Source organism: Danio rerio, chromosome 4 (assembly GCF_052040795.2).
Source record: "Danio rerio strain M-AB ecotype USA chromosome 4, GRCz13ab, whole genome shotgun sequence".
NCBI lineage: Eukaryota > Metazoa > Chordata > Actinopteri > Cypriniformes > Danionidae > Danio > Danio rerio.
In genome coordinates, this window is record NC_141024.2 from 13,948,486 (window position 1) to 13,970,732 (window position 22,247).

Below are 22,247 nucleotides of genomic sequence, written 5' to 3' on the forward strand. Positions count from 1 at the left end.
AGCCAACTATGAAATAAAGATACATATTTGGAAGAAAGAGGGAGTAAGATCTCCTGAATAAAGAATATGACCTGTTTGTTCCACATCAGCAGCATAGCTGGAGCATTTGAATGAGGTGAATCAAATTTAATTAAGAATGAACCATTAAAATTGGGTTGACAGCTACTGTGAATCCTCAGAAACGCATCTTCCTCCGCGTATGTGCTGGCTCTCTCCCTGCATAGCATGTTGTGCAGCTGATAAATTGTAAACTCTTTCAGAATCAGTGTATATTTAGGTATCTCATTTTAGGGTTCCGTTCATGTTGAAGACTGCTAATCTGTGACATGCATACGTTCTCCATCAACCTGAGGTCTCAAAGCAGGTGGTGAGGTCAAAGAGGTTGCAACGGAAGGCGCTTTATATCTTGCATTACACCCCCTTTGGGAGCCTTTGGGCTGTGCTCTGTGTTTACGGCATTGATTAATCAGAGAGCACGTCTGCAATGAGGCCACACACTCATACACCTATATAGTAGTACTCGTTCCTGCGGGCAACATCCCATGAGGGATCTGAGCTATTTCTCACTGTGAATTAGGAGGCAGGGAGAGAGAGAAGCCCTGAAGAGAACAGCGGTGATAAAGAGCTAGATTGGACATTGTGATAGACAGGCTGGATGAGGATGATGGAGGAGAAATGTTGTGGCTAAGAATACATGACCTTGTGTATATGTCCAATGCATTTAATTCAGATGCTGTTGACCAATCAGAAATCGAGAGGCTGTCAAGTACGTAGTGTTGGGTCAAACACTGAGGACACACTAAGCTGTATTGGCATAGAAAAAAATTTTAGCCGGGTCAGCGTCATATATCAGTTTGACTGTTGTTGTTGTGACGTTGACTTCTATAGTATGGTAGCAATTGAAACATGGATATAAAATAGTTAGACTAAACAGCAGTCAGAAGCAACTTTTTTGTCTTTTTAGACTAAAGTTTGATGATGGGTGTTTGAAAATGTAGAAGAAAACTGATCGTTTCTCTCTCCTCATGCTTTTTTATACGTCTATCTGTCTTTCTTTCATAAAGTCAGCTGCAGTCAAACATCTGACAAATGTACAGTGTGTAATAAGTTGGATATATTATCTCTTTATCCAGGCTTAAAGGAATAGTTCCACAAAAGAATGATGAAAATAACCACTTGAATTTCAGTTTCCTTCTCTGTCGGAATTTACACTCTTCACATTTAATAAAATATGATAGTGGATGATGAAATGAGTTGTTTTACTATATCACAGGTATCTGGACTTTTTTTTTTGAGATGGCAAAGATGAAATAGTAGGTAATATAGGAGTCTGTAGTAATGAAGTGCTCTCCTGAGACTTTGCCTTGAGGCTCTTTACATTGAGCAAAAACGTATTTGCTCCTACCATGTATTCATGTCTGACATTCAGTATAGCCTATATTTTATTTCCACTGTTTATTTCCCAGTTAAAGCATCTGGTACTTGACAAGCAATTTGTGTCACGTATTGGGCCAGGAAATTAAATGTATTTTTTAACATTAAGTGCAACAAGGGGTGGTTATTGCTGGAGTATAAGGTAATTATCTCGATTCAATAAGTCATTAATGGCCCAAGGATTGCAGCCGTTTTAAAAGAAGAGGTCATTTGTTATTTCCAGACTGCATGTAGCAGAAAATTGTGCCAAAAGTTTGAGAAAGCAATTGGACTTGCAGAAAAGGGGAGCTGGTGAATGTTGTAGGTAGGACAATATACTGGCTAGTGTTTTAATAATGAAAATGAAAGGAAAGGGCAATTACAACTTTATAATCGATTATAGCTCCCTTGGGTTCACTGTAAACAGAAGCTGCATCATTAAACTCCCCTTATGCCTGTTCAACCTTGTTGTCATTCAGATCCACCGGGGCTTTGCTGTCTATAATTAAATGATTTTTGGGCCTTAAATTACAATTAACCCAATTTAACCCACAACTGATCTAACCTTCATTTTTTATATTAAGAAAAGAGTTTTTTTTTTTTTTTGTAGATTTTAGACCATGAGTAATAGCTTTGATGATATCTGATAAAGGGCATTTAATATTTAGTTTTTAAGATTCAGAGAAATCACAGAAAAACCTATAGTTGTTAGAACAAGAGCAAATTATAATTTATTGAAATGGAAGTTAATTTGTGTTAAAATGAATGAAAATTTTGTGGGTGTTTCTGTAAACTGTGATTATTGGATATTCCCATTCCATTTTCTATTTCAAAAGAAAATCCATCAGTACAGGACTGACTATGGCATTTTCTTATGAGCATCCATGACAGAAATCTTATTTTTCATAAATATATTTGCTTTAGGGGTGACACGGTGGCTCAGTGGTTAACACTGTCGCCTCACAGCAAGAAGGCTGCTGGTTCGAGCCTTGGCTGGGTTAGTTGGCATTTCTGTGTGGAGTTTGCAAAATCTCCCCGTGTTTGTGTGGGTTTCCGCCGGGTGCTGCTTTTTCCCCCACAGTCCAAAGACATGTGCTTTAGGTGAATTGAACAAACTAAATTGGCCATAGTCTATGTGTGTGAATGAGTGTGTATGGATGTTTCCCAGTACTTGGTTGCAGCTGGCAGGGCATCTGCTGTGTAAAACATATGCTGGTTAAGTTGGCAGTTTATTCTGCTGTGGCGACCTCTGATGAATTAAGAGACTAAGCTGAAGGAAAAATGAATGAATGAATGAATGAATGAATGAATGAATGAATGAATATTTGCTTTACACAATACATTTTATGCCACATTAGAAACTTTCAACACACAAACATGAAAATGAGGACACAACATTCTTTTCTTCTCCTTGACTCTGTTTCGCTTGGAGCATCTGAACATTAATGCCTACAGAAGGAGGCAAGCCATTATTGGAGAGCTACAGGCATGCTTTTATGCTTCCATCACACATCAGTGCCTCCATGAGGTAACATTTTTTTTTTTCTTGAAAAAGTCTTGAATAATCTTAGGAAACAGAATCAAATTTTATTACAGTGTAAGAAGATTTTTCTCTGCAGTGACAGGAGGTCTCACTCTATCATTTCACTCTTTGTAAAACCCACTAACATGCTCATAATCCCACTTTCATGACACCTACTGGAGGTCCCACTGCAAGACATCATTCTATGCCACGTTGATTCTCTTAAAGAGATAGTTCACCAAAAACTGTAAATTCATTTAGTCCTGTAACCATTGACTTCCATTGTTTTCCCCACTATATGGAGGACAATGTTTACAAGTTTTTATCTTTATTTATAGGAACTACTTTTGTGTTAAATAGAATAAAGAAACCGATAAAGGTTTAAAACCACATGAGGGTGAGTAATTATTTTTAGTTATTTGAAGTATCCTTTTAAACACTAAATAAATACTTTTAAAAAACTAACTTTAAATTCAGAAACTCAACATGGCAGGTTTCTCACTGAATTCATCTTTCTGCATAATAATGATGTATCACTGACATGTTTAAAACCTCAATTTATGTGCTGTTTAAAAGAAATGGAAAAAGAAATTCACTTACTTAATGAGTCTTGAATGAAATAGCTTTATTTCGTCTCCCATCAGTGCTTTAGCATGCAGACGCACACTTGCTATCTTCTTTTTTATTTCCTTTCAATGCCTTTGCCACCTGGTTTCCATCCAAGAGCTATTCTCCACACAGCTGTTGATGGTATTCTGAGAAATCGTAACTGATTTCATGGCAAATTGATTTGCAGTTGTGCTTCAAAAAAAAAAAGAAATGACAGAATGACAAGCATGAAAGGAAATTTATTGTATATTTTATCTTTATATTCAGTGTAAGCATCAAACTATATATTATTATATTTCATATTAATACTTTTCACTGCTTCCACATCTTTTATCTTCAGTTATCCTGTGCTTTTTCTGTACACATTGAGGTGCAAGGGTGTATTTCACTGCATGACCGAGCTCTGCACCGCCAACAGTGCGATGCCTGTAATCCTAATTATATTTGACCTACTGTCTCCTACTGAGTCAAAAACAATGTGTAGCGCATCTAACCATACACTATTCGATCTCAGAGACAAATTAGAAAAGACACAGCAATGCTGAATGCATATTGTAGGACTGTGAGAGTGGGTCAGAAAATGCACCATCTGCAAAGATGTCACGCAAATACTGTATGTATCAGAGACATCTCTGTATGACATTCGGCACCTTTACACTACTGTAAGAGATGAAAGAATGTCTTGCAAGTGCTAAATATGTATTAAAAAGTCCAAGACAAAGCTTTTTTTTTCAATAAAAGAGAATATTATCAGGATTTGAATGTAATTTAAATGTTGGACAGAAAAAAAATAATAATCTTGCTGTTTTTTCAAGATTGTTATCATTGTAAGATGAGTTTATACAGAATTTATTTTTGAATATATCATAGCAGCATGGTTGTTATGTTAATTTAAGCTAAAATATGTTAATTACATTTAATTAATATAAGGTTAATATGCTTTAACTTTAAGAGGGTCTGGTTCGGGGACCACAGGATTTCATCTCTGTTATTCGCAGACAATGTCGTTCTGTTGGCTTCTTCAAACATGGACCTTCAGCATGCACTGGGGCGGTTTGCTGTCGAGTGTGATGCGGCTGGGATGAGAATCAGCACCTAAAAGTCCAAGGCCATGGTGCTCCACCGGAAAAAGGTGGTTTTGCCATCTCCAGGTTGGAGGAAAGTCCTTACCCCAGGTGGAAGTGTTCAAGTATCTTGGGGTTTTGTTCACGAGTGAGGGAAGGATGGAGCGTGAGATTGACAGGTGGATCGGTGCAGCGGCAGCAGTAATGCGGTCAATGTACCGGTCCGTTGTGGTAAGGAAGGAGCTGAGAAGAAAGGCAAAGCTCTCGATTTACCGGTCAGTCTACGTTCCTACTCTCACCTATGGTCATGAGCTTTGGGTCATGACCAAAAGGACAAGATCTCAGATACAAGCGGCTCAAATGAGTTTTATTAGTAGGATGGCAGGGCGCACCCTTATAGACAGGATGAGGAGCTCTGTCACCCGGGAGGAGCTTGGAGTATTGCTCCTCCACGTCAAGAGAAGTCAGCTGAAGTGGCTCTAGCATGTTTCGGATGCCTCCAGGATGCCTACCTAGGGGGGTGTTTCAGGCATCGGGGAAGACCCAGGACACGCTGGAGGAACTATGTCTCTCGGCTGGCCTGGGAACACCTCGGGATCCCACCGGAGGAGCTGGAGGAAGTGTCTGGGAAGAGGGAAGTCTGGAGTTCTGTCCTAAGACTGCTGCCCCCACTACCCGGCCCCGGATAAGCGGATGAAAATAATGATGATGATGATGATGCTTTAACTCATTTTTTATGTCACATAAGCTGTTTTAAGTGAGTTTAATGTTAAATTACTATTACTAAATTAAATTACTTATATTAATTTGATTAAACATTTTTGGTGTATGCTACAGAAGGGCATTTATAAAAAATAATAAAGTGCAATGAAGAATAATGTATGGGAACAGAACAAAATAATGTCAATCACATGAATCAGTACCTCCCTATTTCATGACCTTCCTAAGAGTGTTTTGAGGAATAAATAAGAGAGATGTGCTTTATTATATACAGGGTAGGCTTTGAACAGTGACTTTGAATGAAGACACATCAAAGGACAGGATGAATGTATTATAAAGAACTCACCTAACAGTTGGTCTAAAAGTCAAACCTGCACCGGGGAGTACAGAGGAAAGGATAATTGCTAGTTCTTCTTTTCTGTCTCTCTTTCATAGAGCAGGTCATCTCATTGATTGAAATGAAATAATAGAGAGCCATTTATTTCATGTGTCACTAGTTCCAAACAATATATCATTTGCAAGCTTTTTGGAGTACCTAGTCATCAAGCGACCTCTCACTGATTCATTTTGTCAGGATGGGTCCACAGTTTTTACAATGAAGTAGTGACTAAAATCCATATTTAAATAAAGAAAAACAGTTGTTTAACAGTTACTTTAACACATATGATTAAAAAAATGTTCGATTTAACAGTTTATTTTAAGATTTATTGCAGATCTACTGGGATTTTCACACCCACCCACACCAACAAGGTGCACACAGTAAAGTACCCAATCAGAGACACACTGGCTGGCAAGGTGTACTAAAAAAAAGTGTCCGGTGGGTGTAAATACATTATCTTATTTCTTTTAGTCAACAAAATACAAACAAATCTGGATATATCTATATAGTATATATTTTATAAGATCAGATTTTCTAATTTAACAACAAATGTTAACACCCTGCTAAAATTCTAATTTATTCATTCATTCTTTTATTTTATTTGTGGCTTATTCCCTTTATTAATCTAGGGTCGCCACAGCAGAATGAACTGCCAACTTATCCAGAATATGTCTTATCCAGCCGATGCCCTTACAGCTGTAACCCATCACTGGGAAACAACCATATCCGCACATACACCACGGACAGTTTCAGCTTACCCAATTCACCTATACCGCATGTTTTTGGACTTGTGGGAGAAACCAGAGCACCCGGAGGAAACCCACGCCAACACGGGGAGAATATGCAAACTCCACCATGACACCCACAAATGTACACACCTTGCCTAAATTCTTAATATTTAACATTATATCTTAATTAAATTTTAATGCAATAAGGAACATTTACAAAGAAACTAAATGAACAAAATTCCAGAAAATTAAACAAGTTTAAATGATTTACACCAAGAAAGACTTTTACTATATACTTATTAGAGTCTTTTGAGGAGTTCACACACACACACACACACACACACACACACACACACACACACACACACACACACACACATATATATATATATATATATATATATATATATATATATATATATATATATATATATATATATATCAAAATCCTTTCTTAAAATAAAAAGTGAGGGTGTTTCTTTGAAAATTTACATTTATTGACGTAAAATTTATCCAGAAAATGTAATAAATTAAGAATAAATTTACAATGAGAAGGATCTAAGTTCAGAGAGTAACCAAAGAATAAAATTTTTGGAGATATACAAAAGTTTGGAAATATTTTTTTATAAATTTATATTTAATTTCATTAAAAATATATATTTTTAATGAAATTGGAAAAGTTAACCCAAAACACTTTACAGTAAGTAAACTCCCAAAATAAATGATTTAGTGTTTCATCATATTAAGTACAAAATGAGCATTTAGAGGAAATATTGTTATTAAATTTAAATAGTTTGGTATTTATCAGGTAGCAATTATGAATGATTTTGATTAAGACTTTAACTGCTTTATTAGAAAAAATAATACAGTTTGAGAACAGCCAAAACTGTTCCCAAACTGTCACCTAATAAATTCAGGATTTCTGAGATTTCACCAAGTCAAATTTAAGACTTTTAAAGACCTTTTTAAGACCAAGAAGAATAAAATTTCAGACGTATTTAAGGCTAAATGCTAAGGATTTCTTTTAATGGCCCAGCAAAAAAAGTACTTGCCCCATCAAAAACTAATTCTAATTAGCTATTTCTTAACCACATATTTTAAAAAAGGTGTCAAAACAGGCAGACTCGGTTGTTTACATAAATATTTTTTGAAATAACTTTAGAAAAAACTATATATATATATATATATATATATATATATATATATATATATATGTGTGTGTGTGTGTGTGTGTGTGTATATATATATATATATATATATATATATATATATATATATATATATATATATATATATATATATATATATATATATATAATTTAAGACTTTTTAAGACCCTGCAGATTATTCCAAAAGCCTATGCAAGCAGGTAAAGAGATTCGAGAACTAATAAAACTAAGCGGATATCTTTGTTTGACATAAAATTGAGAAGAGTTTGCTCAACAAAAAGATTTGTGTTGTCAAAAATAAAACAATCTAAAGAACCTTTAGGGCCAAATTTGACTAAAGGTATCATAATCAGGGATTGCACCAAAAACAATGACATATTCTTTGGGGGAAAATAAAACTTATGCATAAATTCTTTATATGAGAATAATTTACTGATTTACCTACCTCCAGAATTTTGTAATTAGCATCATGGATCACATGGATATACTCATTCATTTTCTTTTCAGCTTAGTCTCTTTATTAATCAGGGGTTGCCACAGCGGAATGAACCGCCAACGTATCCAGCATTTGTTTTTGTCCTTCCAGCTGCAACCCATCACTGGGAAAAACATGGATAAACTGTAAGTGTAAAATATAAACAAAAGTCATTGTGAGCACAAAACCTGTCATCACACAAACACGATGCCCAAATGAGCTCATGTTATCCAAGCAGTCAGCTAACCAGATTTTTGCGACACAGCACCACTAGAACTCTGTCTTCTCATAGACAGCAGTGTGTCTAGTCTGAGCTCCTCCCTCCTGCAGAAGCGAGCAGCACCTCCATTCAAACCCATCCAAACTCAAGGCATGAACGTCTGCTGTTCCCCGCGCAGCTGCTGCTGATCACTTACCTGCACAACAAACTCTGGATATTCGTCTTGTACTTCACGCCCGTTCAAACCTCCAAAAAAGAGGCGAACTACATCATTCTGGCCCTAAACACACACACAAGTGGTTTTCCTGACTGCAAACATGGCGAGTGCCTCGTACCACATCTCTAATCTTTTGGAGAAAATGACGTCCAGCGACAAGGATTTCAGGTCAGTCGTGATGCATATGTGCAGATCGAGTGTTGTAGAAAATGCATGTTTATTTGTATGGCTTGTGATGACGTGTGGATGTCTTAAAATTAATAAAGCGATCGCATAAAGTTTTAGGCCGCGGATCGCGCGACTGTTGTTGTTTAGGTTAGCTGGCTAGCTTAGCATGTCAAACTCATGTTGTACATGGCTTCGTTTAAAATTTTCCTGTTTAAAATTGTACGCGGGTCCTATAATCATGGCTGTAATTTATTAATGTGACATCGCTTGCTGGAATAAAAGCTGTCAAAAGTGCAAGTGTTAGTAGGAATGTTAGCGAGCTAGTTAGCGGCTAGGGCTAGCCTACTAGCATTAGCATGCCGTTTTCTGGTATTGCACTCGAACTGTCATATATTTTATACCAAGTACAGTCATTTGTTTAAAATCATGAGCTAAATGTGCATGAAGTTCTCTAGTCAGCACATTATGGACTATTTCATTAAATTGCCCCCCCTCGTGTTCCTAAAAGTTGGCTAATGTTAGCATGAGTGCATGTCTATCATATGTATCAAAAATAAACTACCCTTTTGATAACTTTGAACAGCGTGCATGAAATTAATTTAAGGCGTTGCTGTTGTATTGTGTGAATTCAGTGTTACTGAAGAACTCCACTTGTCATTAGTATATTTACAGGTCTGACAGTTTATACATGCTTGTAATTATGTCTTGTTTTATTAATGTAGTAATCAATTGTATATGTGCAGATAAACAATAATGTTTAAAGATAGGAACTAAATGTTTTACTCAAGTCACAGGCTGTGTGAATATTGTGTTAATGGTTAAAAAAATGCTTGCACATTTAAAAGTATGCATAATTTCCAAAATATGCAAAGGTTGCGTTACTAGATTCCTCATTTACTTTGACTTGAGAATAATTGTCAGCGATGTTCTCAAGGTCAGAACTGTGTAATTGTTGATAACAATTTGAAAGCATTATAATTTGGAATATGTCATAATTCATAGTAAAGATTTGCTATAACAATGTATCCTTTTGCTGCTTTTTTTAAGCAGTTGGGGAATTCCCTTTAATGATGTCAGTATATTCAGTAGTGGCCACTAGGAGGTTAATGGTTTGTGAGTTCTGTACATATCTAACGGGAGTTCTCAAATGAATACTAATGCAGCCATCAGATCAAATTCCCAGAGAATTTCCTGCCTGTCATCCACGTCAAACTGCTTGCTGTTCTTTTTTTCAGAATTTCACAAGATTTCACCCCCTGGGAACGTTTTGCTTACACACCATTCTAGGTCTTCTCTGTTGGTGTGTGCTGGCGTTCCCTCGCTCACCCTGCTGTTGAATCGTGTGCGTCTCATGCATTATTCATTCTCACTTAGGCGCTTGCTGGAATAAGAGATTCCATGCCTTCAAATATATGCCAAACAGACACACTTAGGACTGTGTGTGTGTGTGTGTGTGTGTGTGTGTGTGTGTGTGTGTGAGAGAGAGATGGCACGTAATAGGGTATGCAGAAGGGTTTTTCACATCACATTTGAGGTTCTGTGCTGAGGCTTTGATGTTGGCACCCAAAGACAAGATTTCATTTTAATCCACTCCAGTTTCAGCTCAGAAGTGGATTATGAATTTAGCAAACCATGACAAGTGAGATGAAAAGGTGAAAACTCTTCAGTCAGCCCATTTACTTTGACATAATGCCAGCAGCTCTGCCATACAGGTGTCTCTCACCTTACTGCCTTGTGGGAGACTTTACATTAACCATTCTGTTAGTGCTCTAGTCACTTGAAACCATCTTTAAGTGTGTCTGGACCATTGGGATCACCTCTGGGAATGAAGCAGCCGCTAGCCATTGATTGAATTAGAGATTGCAATTGAAGAAAATGCTAAATGCCTGGATTTTATCAATTGTGAATCTGATGAATAATGAAAGTCTGACCGGGGCTTAAGACTGGTGGTTGAAGAAAACTGTCTTTGTGTATTTCCTCAGATTCATGGCCACCAATGATTTGATGTCCGAGTTGCAGAAGGACTCCATAAAGCTGGATGACGATAGTGAACGGAAGGTGGTCAAAATGATCTTAAAGCTCCTGGAGGACAAGAACGGAGAAGTTCAGAATCTGGCTGTGAAATGGTTAGTATTTTGATATTCATTTATTTAAGACCTTGAAAGCTTCTCTTACTCGGTATTTACAGTGTGTCCTTCATGAGGTGGCTTCAATTTGTCCTCTAAATAAATGCTTTAATGCGAAATTGATTCATGCCGCAGTGATTTATTGAGAAGTATAGTTGCTTTTTACAATGAGCTATCTTGGTTGTTAGCCTCTATTCATTCCCTAGATAGTCCTGAAAGGATTGCATGAAGAAGTCACTGCAATCTCTCTTCATTTCAGTGTGTTAATTTGCTGAAAAACGTTTTTGCTGAGCATACTTGGAATATCGCTGACTAGAATGCTAAGCATAAGTAATTTTGTAGTAGATATTATTGCAAGGAATCTACATTTACGACCTTGCATAGCAAAAAGATAAATGGTAGGTAATTCAAAAGGTTACACTAAAATCCTTGTTTTTTTTTTGCAGTTTGGGACCACTTGTCAGCAAAGTGAAGGAGTACCAGGTCGAAACGATTGTTGATACATTGTGTACAAACATGTTATCAGATAAAGAGCAGCTTCGAGATATTTCCAGCATTGGCCTCAAGACAGTGATTGGGGAGCTCCCACCAGCTTCCAGTGGTAAAACATCCTTTTCCTGCTTGTATTAATGCAGATGTCTCAAAATATTCCACAATTTTTTCCACTCTATTCTGTGCTGAAAGGATGGAGATTTCATTCACACGTGCATGGCTATATTTAGTCATTTTCATGAGCCATCTTGCCTGCTAAATCAGTTTCTCTTTGCTTTAGGCTCTGCTCTTGCTGCTAGCGTTTGCAAAAAGATAACAGGCCGCCTTACAAGTGCCATTGCCAAGCAGGAGGATGTCTCGGTTCAGCTGGAAGCATTGGACATCATGGCAGACATGCTGTGCAGGTATGTCAGATGAGGCATGTGATGACTGCTGCTTTTGTTTCAACCAATTCTTCTATTGAGTGCACAAGGACTCCTGCGAAGTAATTTCTAGATGCGTTTGTGCACATTCATCACACCAGTGACAGTTCTCAGTCTTTTACTTCAGTTCACTGATCTTAATGTACTTTAAGGTCTTTCAGTTTAGATGCTGACTCTCAGCTCTGTTGTGCAGTAACTAATGGCAGACTTGGGTGAATGCATTTTGCATTCATATTTACATTCGCGCATTAGCCAGATGCTTTTATTCAAAGCGACTTGGAGATTTTGCCAACTTGTGTGTTCCCTGGGAATTAAATCCACAGCTGTGGCATTTCTAAAGTTCATGCTTTATCAGTTGAGCTACACAGAACTATCTAAACAATATTTTCCCTTAAGGTGGATTTAAGCCTTTCACACTAAGAATAAAACTAATGATAATAACAGTGATATGTTCATTTTAACATTACAGTTACTTGTGTGATCAAGCTGTTAGTGTCTGATTTGTTCCACATTTTCTTAGTCGACCAGTAGTCACTCATTAAAACTACTAGTCAACTAATTGCTCATATTTTTAATTATTTAATTAAGTCTATTTTAGCAAATATGAGAAACTATTTGATTTAGAGAAAGAATGTTATTTGTAACACTGTTTTATGTTACAAAATGCTATAATATTAAGCATTAAAACTTCATATGAAATACTTGCACACCCAAACAACGGCACTGACAAATGATTATGAAGGTGTAGGGAAAACACAACATGGATCTTTACTGAATATTTATAATTTGTCAGTAAAATAAAAGAATAACTTATGAACTTGCTTTAAAATAAAACACACCATTTGGTAAAGAAACTAAAGCAAATAAATCTATTACCAAGTGCAAATTTGGCTATTAAATATTTGTGTGAGTCAAATATCTAAATAAACTAAATTAAACCTAACAAATTTACAGCAAATACATTTTAGTGTAATGAAGCAGTGGTTATGCCACACACTTTTATTAAAGGAATGTTACTCCATTTTATCATTGTATATTTTCCAGTTTTTTCTTTTTATTGTCTCTAATCTGATGTTTAGCACAGTGTATTAACGTGAAATGCCACCATACTAAATTTTACTATCTTGTTTACAGGTAATATACTGCAAAAATAGTTAAAATATTATGTTATATGCTATATTTTCTTTCTGGTAATGAAGTAAATCACCCAAATTGTTGCCCATTATTTGGTCTTTACAAGTCTTTTGATCGTCTAATATTGTTTGTGTTCATTCATCTAGACAAGGAGGCCTCTTAGTAAACTTCCACCCTTCCATTTTGAGTTGTCTGCTGCCTCAACTGACAAGCCCTCGCCTGGCAGTGAGGAAGAGGACCATTATAGCCCTGGGACATTTGGTCATGAGCTGTGGAAACCTGGTCTTTGTGGACCTCATCGAGCACTTACTATCTGAGCTCTCACGGAACGAGTCCATGTCAACCACACGCACTTATATCCAGTGTATTGCTGCTATCAGCAGACAAGCTGGCCACAGAATCGGTGAGCCTCCCCCGTTGTTACAGACCTCAGTTAACTTAATGTCTTTAGGGTTCAAGACCTCATCTCAGTTACTCTTTAAGTGCTGAAAGCAATTTTAGTGTGCACTTATTGAAGCCATCGACTGTGATTTTCTCATACAGCTATTAGTTTCACCACTGATGCTGTAATTTAGCCTTCACTGGAATGAGCTAAAGCAAAGCATCAGCCATCCTCAAAGATCTCTAATGAAAATTATGCAATTATTACAATAGCTCTTTTTTTTTTTTGGTCAATACTAATGATATCCTCCCTCCTAGGCATTGCATCTTTTACTGCAGTTCTCTATTGCTTGATCTGAAAGTCTGTGGTCCTTTCTTATGATAGAAAATGTTTTGCTGAAGATTGAGGTCACCAGCGTTGACACTGCTTCGTGATTACATTTCACTTTATGATTGCACAGGCTGATGAGCAGTAAAAGTTATTCAGACAGGGGTGCACTCTCTCCCCCTTTCAGTTTTGCATTGACAAGCAAGATTTTGACGCCGTTTAAAAAATCTTTTGTACTTTTAGTAATTAAGTTCAATTTATACTTATTCGCAATTTTAGTAAATGATAAAGTAATGAAACATTATAAAGGTATCTTTGATTATTTACCACTCTCACTTTTTGTCATTTCCTCTTTCAAAGCACAATTATAGAGGGTATAAGCTTGAAGGCAACTCTCCTTGGAGTTTGACCGAACAAATTGCCAGAATGTTATTGTGTGACAGCAGGTAGAACAATCTCAAGTGTAGCCATTATTAACCGTCATCTTGTCATCAGTGTTTCTTCATTGCTGTGCTGCTAAGGCAGGCCATTTGGCACAAATGAAATGAAGTGAAAAGTCATTTAGGTTTGCTGCTGTGGCGCACTGTTCCCCCATCAGCCAATTACCGGCTGCATTTGATGAAACAAAGACAGCTGCGATTAAGATGCACAAGATTACTGTAGTGGAATGCACTCGGAGTCGTTTTGTAGCTATCTCTTGCGCCGTTATAATTAAGTCTTTTTGTCATCTTTAGATTGTTTCTTTGATTGTGCTGAAAACAGCAAGGCCTTAATCCTGCAACTCTCCAAACCCAATTTATATTTCCCAGTGAATTCAGCTTGATGTTAAAAATTTCAGCCCCACAAATCTGTCTAATCTTTGTGTAATGAGTCTAAATATAACATGCTGGTTTTATCCTACAGGTGAGTACTTGGAAAAGATCATCCCATTGGTGGTGAAGTTCTGCAATGTTGATGATGATGAACTGCGGGAATATTGCATTCAAGCTTTTGAGTCTTTTGTAAGAAGGTAAGTATAAAGATATATGTAACATCGGGAAACAATCTTTAGAGCAGAACTCAATATACATTATTTCCTGTTTCCAGGTGTCCAAAGGAAGTGTACCCACATGTCCCAACAGTCATCAGCATCTGTCTTAAGTATTTGACCTATGACCCTAACTACAACTATGATGACGAGGATGAAGATGAGAATGCAATGGATGCTGATGGTGTAGACGAAGATTATCAAGGTACGAGGCGGGGCTTCTTTTTACTCTGTCTGAGGAAAGAAGAATTTATTCTCTCTTCCAAACCTAAAGTCTGTTTAGCTGTAAGTTTCAAGCTCGGTTTCTTTAGTTCTGGTGTGTGTTCAGCTTCTGCTTGTCGCATAACAGAAATAACAGCACTAGGGTTTATTTTCACATTTTTTTGGCGGGGGGGAAAACCACTAGTGTCAGTGAAAGCATTGAATGAGGACAGAAAAGTTGGATATTTGCCGAGACTGTTTGCCAGACCATCAGAAATCAGTTTGTTTGAATGAATGGTGCTTACTGGTCCGGTCTAGCAGCTTTGAATAATACCTATGCCTTCGTAGCTGATGAAATTGGCTCGGATGTTGGTGTGGGGAGTACTGATTGTCCTGTAATGTCCAGACAGGCATTAACATTTGCTACAATTCCTTTGGTACCTTACAGATTGTCATCCTCCTAAAATGCATGTACCTAACAATTCATGCCCCTTTAGTGGTTGTGGATTCTCAGAATAAAAATGGTTTCTTTCTTAACCATTAGTCCTATGAAGCATAACACCATGTGGATTTGCTCAGCATTGCATGTTAAAATTGTTGGAATGGAGCATTTCATGTGGAAGCGTAGTTGAAGAAATGCGCAATGCTGCTATTCAGAATTTGACAGGAGCAGAATATAAGCACGAGTAAGACATTCGCTGCCTTCATGACTGCTGTTTCTCTTCCTGATCTTGAAGTTTTTTTTTATTTTTGTCCCCTCTTGGAATGTTGTTTTCATCCATAAATCATATTCTTACCTATTCGTTGTTTTCTTTTCAATAATTGATTGTGCTGACTGTGCACTAGCTTGTAAGCAGCCTTAGGAGGCTGGTACAGCTTGGCAGCAGATTTGAGAGAACATTTGTTTTTCTCAGAAGTCTGTTTCAGTGTTGATGAAGAAGAAGTTTTAAAGGACAAACTTGTTGCTCTGTGTCTTCAACACTGTCTGATTGTTGACAAAGAAATTCTTTTTTAGCTATCTTGGAACTGATGTACCCAGAATCATCTTCCAAAATAAAATGTGAACGCTGTATTTCAGCAGTTGCAAGTGCAATGGATAGGAGAATTCATATTGGCATCTGTGATTGATATAATCTAATCATTGTGATCCAAACAGGAAGTGATGATGAGTACAGTGATGATGACGACATGAGCTGGAAAGTGAGGAGAGCGGCAGCAAAGTGCTTGGATGCAGTGGTGAGCACACGACATGAGATGTTACCCGAGTTCTACCGCACTGTTTCTCCAGCGCTCATTGCCCGCTTTAAAGAGCGGGAAGAAAACGTGAAGGCGGATGTGTTCCATGCGTACTTGTCCCTACTCAAGCAGACGCGTCCTGCCCAGAGTTGGCTCTGTGACCCAGATGCCATGGAACAAGGAGAAACACCTCTCACTATGCTTCAAAGCCAGGTGTGGGAAAAATGCTCTTTAAAAAAAAAAAAGAACTGCTAGTTTATTCTAAGAACCTGCTCAACAATACTGTAAAGATAGCCAGAAATTGAAGTTTTAGGTTAAAATTACAGTACTGATTGGTACAGAAGTCGATACTTTGGACATTCCGATCAGTCATGTTTTAAGATAGACTGTATTACTAGTCCATACACTTGGGCCTCCCGATTATCTGAATTTATTTCTAAATGTGATTGTGCTGTGTGAATTTTACAGGTGTCCATGATCGTGAAAGCATTGCACAAACAGATGAAAGAGAAAAGTGTTAAGACTCGACAGTGCTGCTTCAACATGCTGACAGAACTAGTAAACGTGCTGCCAGGGGCCCTGACACAGCATATTCCAGTTCTCATCCCAGGTATGTGCCACAGGCAAGCTACTACATGTTGAAGCGAGTAGAGTCATTCTATTCATGACCATATGCTTAATTTTCTGACAAGTTCAGCATTTTACCTGTGACATTTATAAAAGCTCTGCGGAGAAAACCTTGAAGTGTTTTGTTGAAAATCGTATTTAATCATAGTTAATTTTTCTTAGCATTTGAAGTGACATTTGTGATTTTTATTCCATCTAGGAATCATATTTTCTCTCAACGATAAGTCAAGCTCTTCAAACCTGAAGATCGATGCTCTGTCTTGCCTGTATGTGATTCTGTGCAACCATCAGCCTCAAGTCTTCCACCCCCATGTTCAGGCAATAGTGCCTCCTGTAGTTGCTTGTGTGGGTGATCCCTTTTATAAGATCACCTCTGAAGCACTTCTGGTCACCCAGCAGCTGGTCAAAGTAATTAGGCCTCTGGATCAAACTGATGCTTTTGATGCCTCACCCTACATCACTGACCTTTTTGCTTGCACCATTAAAAGGCTGAAGGCAGCTGATATCGACCAGGAAGTCAAAGAGCGAGCTATTTCCTGTATGGGCCAAATTATCTGCAACCTTGGTGACAGCCTTGGTGCGGACCTACCAGGCACTCTCCACATCTTCCTAGAGCGACTGAAGAACGAGATAACAAGGCTGACCACTGTTAAAGCTCTCACACTCATTGCAGGGTCACCGCTGAAGATCAACTTAAGGCCTATTCTGGGTGAGGCTGTTCCCATTCTTGCTTCTTTTTTGCGCAAGAACCAGCGTGCATTGAAACTAAGCACACTTGCTGCCCTGGACATACTGGTCAAGAATTACAGCGATAGTGTAACACCAGCCATGATCGATGCCGTACTGGCTGAGCTACCACCTCTTATAAATGAAAGTGATATGCATGTCTCTCAGATGGCTATCAGCTTCCTCACCACACTTGCACGAGTCCACCCTGACTCACTGTCTAAGATAAGTGGCTCTATTTTGGCTGAACTTATAGCTTTGGTTCGTTCGCCGTTGCTGCAGGGTGGTGCGCTCAGTGCCATGCTGGAATTCTTCCAGGCTCTTGTAGCTACGGGAACGGCCAGTTTGGGCTACATGGACCTGCTACGTATGCTAACAGGTCCTGTTTATGCCCAGAGTGCTGCTCTAACCCATAAGCAATCCTACTACTCCATTGCAAAGTGCGTGGCTGCTCTTACTCGTGCTTGTCCTAAAGAAGGTCCTGCAGTGGTGGGACAGTTCATTCAAGACGTGAAGAACTCGCGCTCCACAGACTCCATTCGATTACTGGCTCTGCTTTCCCTGGGAGAAGTCGGTCATCATGTTGATCTGAGCAGTCAGCCTGAGCTGAAAACAGTCATCCTGGATGCATTCTCTTCAGCCAGCGAAGAGGTTAAATCCGCAGCTTCATATGCATTGGGCAGCATCAGCGTAGGGAATCTACCGGAGTACCTTCCCTTTGTCCTGCAAGAGATCTCTGGCCAACCCAAGAGACAGTACCTGCTTTTGCACTCTCTCAAAGAAATCATCAGCTCTGCCTCGGTGGCGGGGCTCAAACCATATGTAGAAAATGTGTGGGCACTGTTGCTCAAACACTGCGAGTGTACAGAAGAAGGCACAAGGAACGTTGTAGCTGAATGTCTGGGGAAGTTAACACTCATTGACCCAGAGACTCTTCTGCCAAGGCTAAAAGGCTATCTCTTATCAGGTTAATGTCCATTTCTGCTTTTTTTTTTTTAAATCTGTAAAACACTGTTAAATCAAAGTTTTATTTTTAATTTCTTTTACTTATTATAAACAGTTTTCTCTGTCTCTAGGATCATCTTATGCCAGGAGCTCGGTAGTTACAGCTGTTAAATTCACCATTTCTGATCACCCACAGACGATTGACCCCCTTCTTAAAAACTGCATAGGCAAGTGCTGTTATCAGCTTATTTTCTCCCTGTTTTTTTTCTTTTTTACTTTATTGAATTTGTACCTTTTTTGAATTGAGACCATTTTAAATGATATTTTTGTGTTATTTTATTTAAATGCTTGTAGGTGATTTCTTGAAAACATTGGAAGATCCAGACCTTAATGTACGAAGAGTGGCTCTAGTTACCTTCAACTCAGCAGCTCATAATAAACCTTCCCTTATTCGAGACCTGTTGGATACAGTACTCCCGCATTTGTACAATGAGACCAAAGTGCGCAAGGAATTAATCAGAGAGGTAAAATTATCGTTGTCCAAAGCATTTTGCTTTACTGCATATTATAAAGCCTTAAAGCTCAGTGTAACCTGCTTCTTTCTAGGTTGAGATGGGTCCATTCAAACACACAGTGGATGATGGTTTGGACATCAGGAAGGCTGCTTTTGAATGCATGTACACTCTTTTAGACAGCTGCCTAGATAGACTTGACATCTTTGAATTTTTAAACCATGTTGAAGACGGACTTAAGGACCATTACGATATCAAGGTAAGCCATCAGACTCAACTCTATGAATCTTTCATGAGACACAGGCTTTTTGCCATGCTGATCATTTAGCAACCACAGAAGATGAAAGAGTGAATTGATTAACAAAGATTCAGTGTGCGGTCATCAAAGGCGTAAATGCATAATGCATTAACAGGCGACATATTCCAATTTTATTTTAAATGTACTTATTACCAGGTGTACTTGGATTTTTAATTTATATTTTTAAAGAGTCATTAATAACTTCGCAAAAGGGTTTAGCTCTCATCACTGTTTTAAGAATTTTGGAAAAATTGGGCATATTCAGCTACAGAGTTGAAGGTTAGAGGGGAGATTGCCAGCACAATCGTTTTGTACTTATTGAGGTAAAAGCATCAAAGCTTCCAAATATATATAAATATATACACACTGCACAACATTACATCAACAAAATTAAGGTAAATTATACTGGATTTGTAAGCACCCTATACATTACACAATTACACTGCTTTAATTTAAAATGCATAGTGGTTTGCATTATGAAAATATATATTTTCACACACTTTTGCTTCTAATTTCAGGCTTGTTTTATGGCATTTGTATAGACCATTTTGGGGAATGTAAACAATAACAATGGTCCTAATGTATTTTCTGTTTTACATTTTTAGTTTCCATAGCTTCCGTGAATCCAAAAAGGGCAGCATATTAATAAATAATCTTATGACAGCTGTTTTAATGCAAAAATGTGATTGAATTGTTGCAGTAATGATATAGTATGACAACAAGCAGGAAATGTTCAAGGGCCAATGACAATACCTCATTGAAATGGTCTTTATGTTATCTGATCTGTTAAAGAACTGTTAAGACAGATTGCACAAAGTGAATGAATCACGTTTGTGTCAAAGTCTATTGGTACTTTTGTCAGACTTTTGTCACACAAACTCCTACAAAGCAAAACCAACAGTTGTGGTCTATGGATGTGTCTCTCCCTTATGCAATCTCGTAATTTGAAGCATCTGTAATTTGAAGCATCTCGTAATTTGAAGGAGAATCTGCTTCTCCTTATTAAAAGGTCATGCAGTGAATTATGAATTGGTTCCTGAGCATCGCTAGGCCAATTTTAGTGGGCGCTTTTATTTTCCATTCCTAGCATCGCCATTAAGTGACCAACATGTCTCTGGTATCAGGATTCTAATCTACTTTTTGCTGTCTTTATGTCCTTACAGATGCTGACGTTCCTCATGCTGGCCAGATTATCTAGTCTGTGTCCTAGTGCTGTGTTACAGAGGTTGGACAGACTTGTAGAGCCGCTCAGAGCAACATGCACCACAAAAGTATGTAAAATATTGAGCAAACATAAATCAGACATGGAGCTGTTTCTGTGTATGGAAATGTGAGCAGCATCTAGCTGTTAGCACATATGCAGTTTCCATAGGGGCCAAAGTTACATTTATCAGATCATTTCCATCATAATCTATTTTAGTTCTTCTTTTACTTGATCTTTAATCACAAACATTCAGGTTGTGATGTAGTTTGGGCTATTGATTGGTCAGAAAGTCTGATATCTAATTATGTCATATTGCTTGTTTTTTTTTTCCTCAGGTAAAAGCTAACTCTGTAAAGCAGGAGTTTGAAAAGCAGGATGAGCTCAAACGATCTGCCATGCGGGCTGTAGTGGCCTTGCTTACCATCCCAGAGGCCGAGAAAAGCCCCCTAATGAGTGAGTTCCAGTCTCAGATCAGCTCCAACCCTGAGCTGGCTGCCATCTTTGACAGCATCCAGAGGGACTCCTCAAGCACCAATATGGAATCCATGGACACCAGTTAAACAACTACGACAACGTGCCCATTGCCGTCGCTCTCAGCAAAATCCACAAAGAAAACCAACCCTGGGGGACCCTTGTATTGTTCCATGCATTGCACTGAATCAAAAATAGGAGAAAAACAAAAAAATCGTAAAATTACGGGGAAAGAAAAACTAATAAAGGACAGACATTCATTTTCTTAAGCTTCAAGGCTTAATATCACATTCTTTGTTTTTCTATAAATGACAAGAAATTGCTTCAGTTCTTCATTCCTCCTCTACATTGTTCTTAAATTTTTTTTTTTCTGTTCATTTTCATAATTCCTGAAGTTCTGTACTCATCTACTCCGAGAACTGCAGAGGGACTTTCTTGGTCACATGAAAATTAATTGACCACAGTATTTGTTCGACCATGGGAGATTAGTTCTTTACATTCTAGGCTGCTGACAACTTAAATCGGAATCTACAGGGCTCATTGATAGCGCTCATTAAATCAAAGTCACTTCAGGGCCGTGTTTTTTTTTTTCTGTCATGTTTCTTATCAGACAAGTTTTATTAGGTTTTTGTACAATTTGAATGTCATCTCTCCTCTTTTTACTAGCAACAACGTAAGTTCAGAGCGAGAAGTCTTAGAAGTATAATCCCTAAGAGTCGTGGCATAGTTATGATGTTTCACTGGATGAGTGACTGCTTTTTCTTTATTGCATTTCATTACATTCCCACTGTCCGCAGAATTGCGAGCCATCAGCATGTCACATACAACAAAAAAAAAGAGAGAATTCAGCTGCAAACAATTTGCATATTTTACTTTTTCTATTTGATGACAGTTTTGTTTGGCTCTGGCATATAGAGGTGAAATATGACATCGAACATTGTTATGAGAAATAATTGCCCTGTATGGAACGCACATATGTGAATAAAATAAGTGGAGAATATTCTCTCAGGTGCTCGACTGTATTCTGGAACTGTAAGGGTGTTGTTCTTGCTTTTTAAATTCACTTTAACATGCTGCCTTGCTTGAAATGCTCACATGTAAAATGGGTTGAGTATATGACTTTTTTTTTTTTTTTCATAGAGCTAGTTTAACTTACCGCAATACTCTGAGTACTGTGTATAGTGTGCAGGTCTCTCTTTTTAAGGATATCTGTAAACTGGATAATTTAACATCATACATCTCACTCGATAGCAGACCAACAGGTGGCTGATGTTTGAATCTAATGCTCTGGAAATCAGTGTGTAGATTGCACACTCTAGTTTTACTCGTGTAATCATGTATGCACAGCATTCTACATTCTTTGGAGTGTTACAGTATGGCAATGTTCCTCAGTAAGATATCAATAAAAGGACCATTGCTGCCTGCATCCATAT

General features: G+C 37.9%; 1 protein-coding gene and 1 long non-coding RNA gene across 2 annotated transcripts in view; both read left to right on the forward strand.

The window, feature by feature from the left end:
* The window catches only part of LOC147844665 (uncharacterized), an 892,045-nt gene that overhangs the window by 190,251 nt on the left and 679,547 nt on the right, over window positions 1–22,247 (forward strand). The window lies entirely within an intron of this gene.
* cand1 (cullin-associated and neddylation-dissociated 1) lies at window positions 8,397–21,641 on the forward strand. The gene is given in 15 exon segments (NM_213485.1): window positions 8,397–8,684; window positions 10,667–10,810; window positions 11,257–11,411; window positions 11,583–11,706; window positions 13,005–13,261; window positions 14,471–14,576; window positions 14,654–14,799; window positions 15,952–16,244; window positions 16,500–16,641; window positions 16,858–18,351; window positions 18,461–18,556; window positions 18,684–18,853; window positions 18,936–19,100; window positions 20,303–20,410; window positions 20,679–21,641. Coding segments are annotated over 15 exon segments (3,693 nt in total). The 5' UTR covers window positions 8,397–8,616; the 3' UTR covers window positions 20,904–21,641.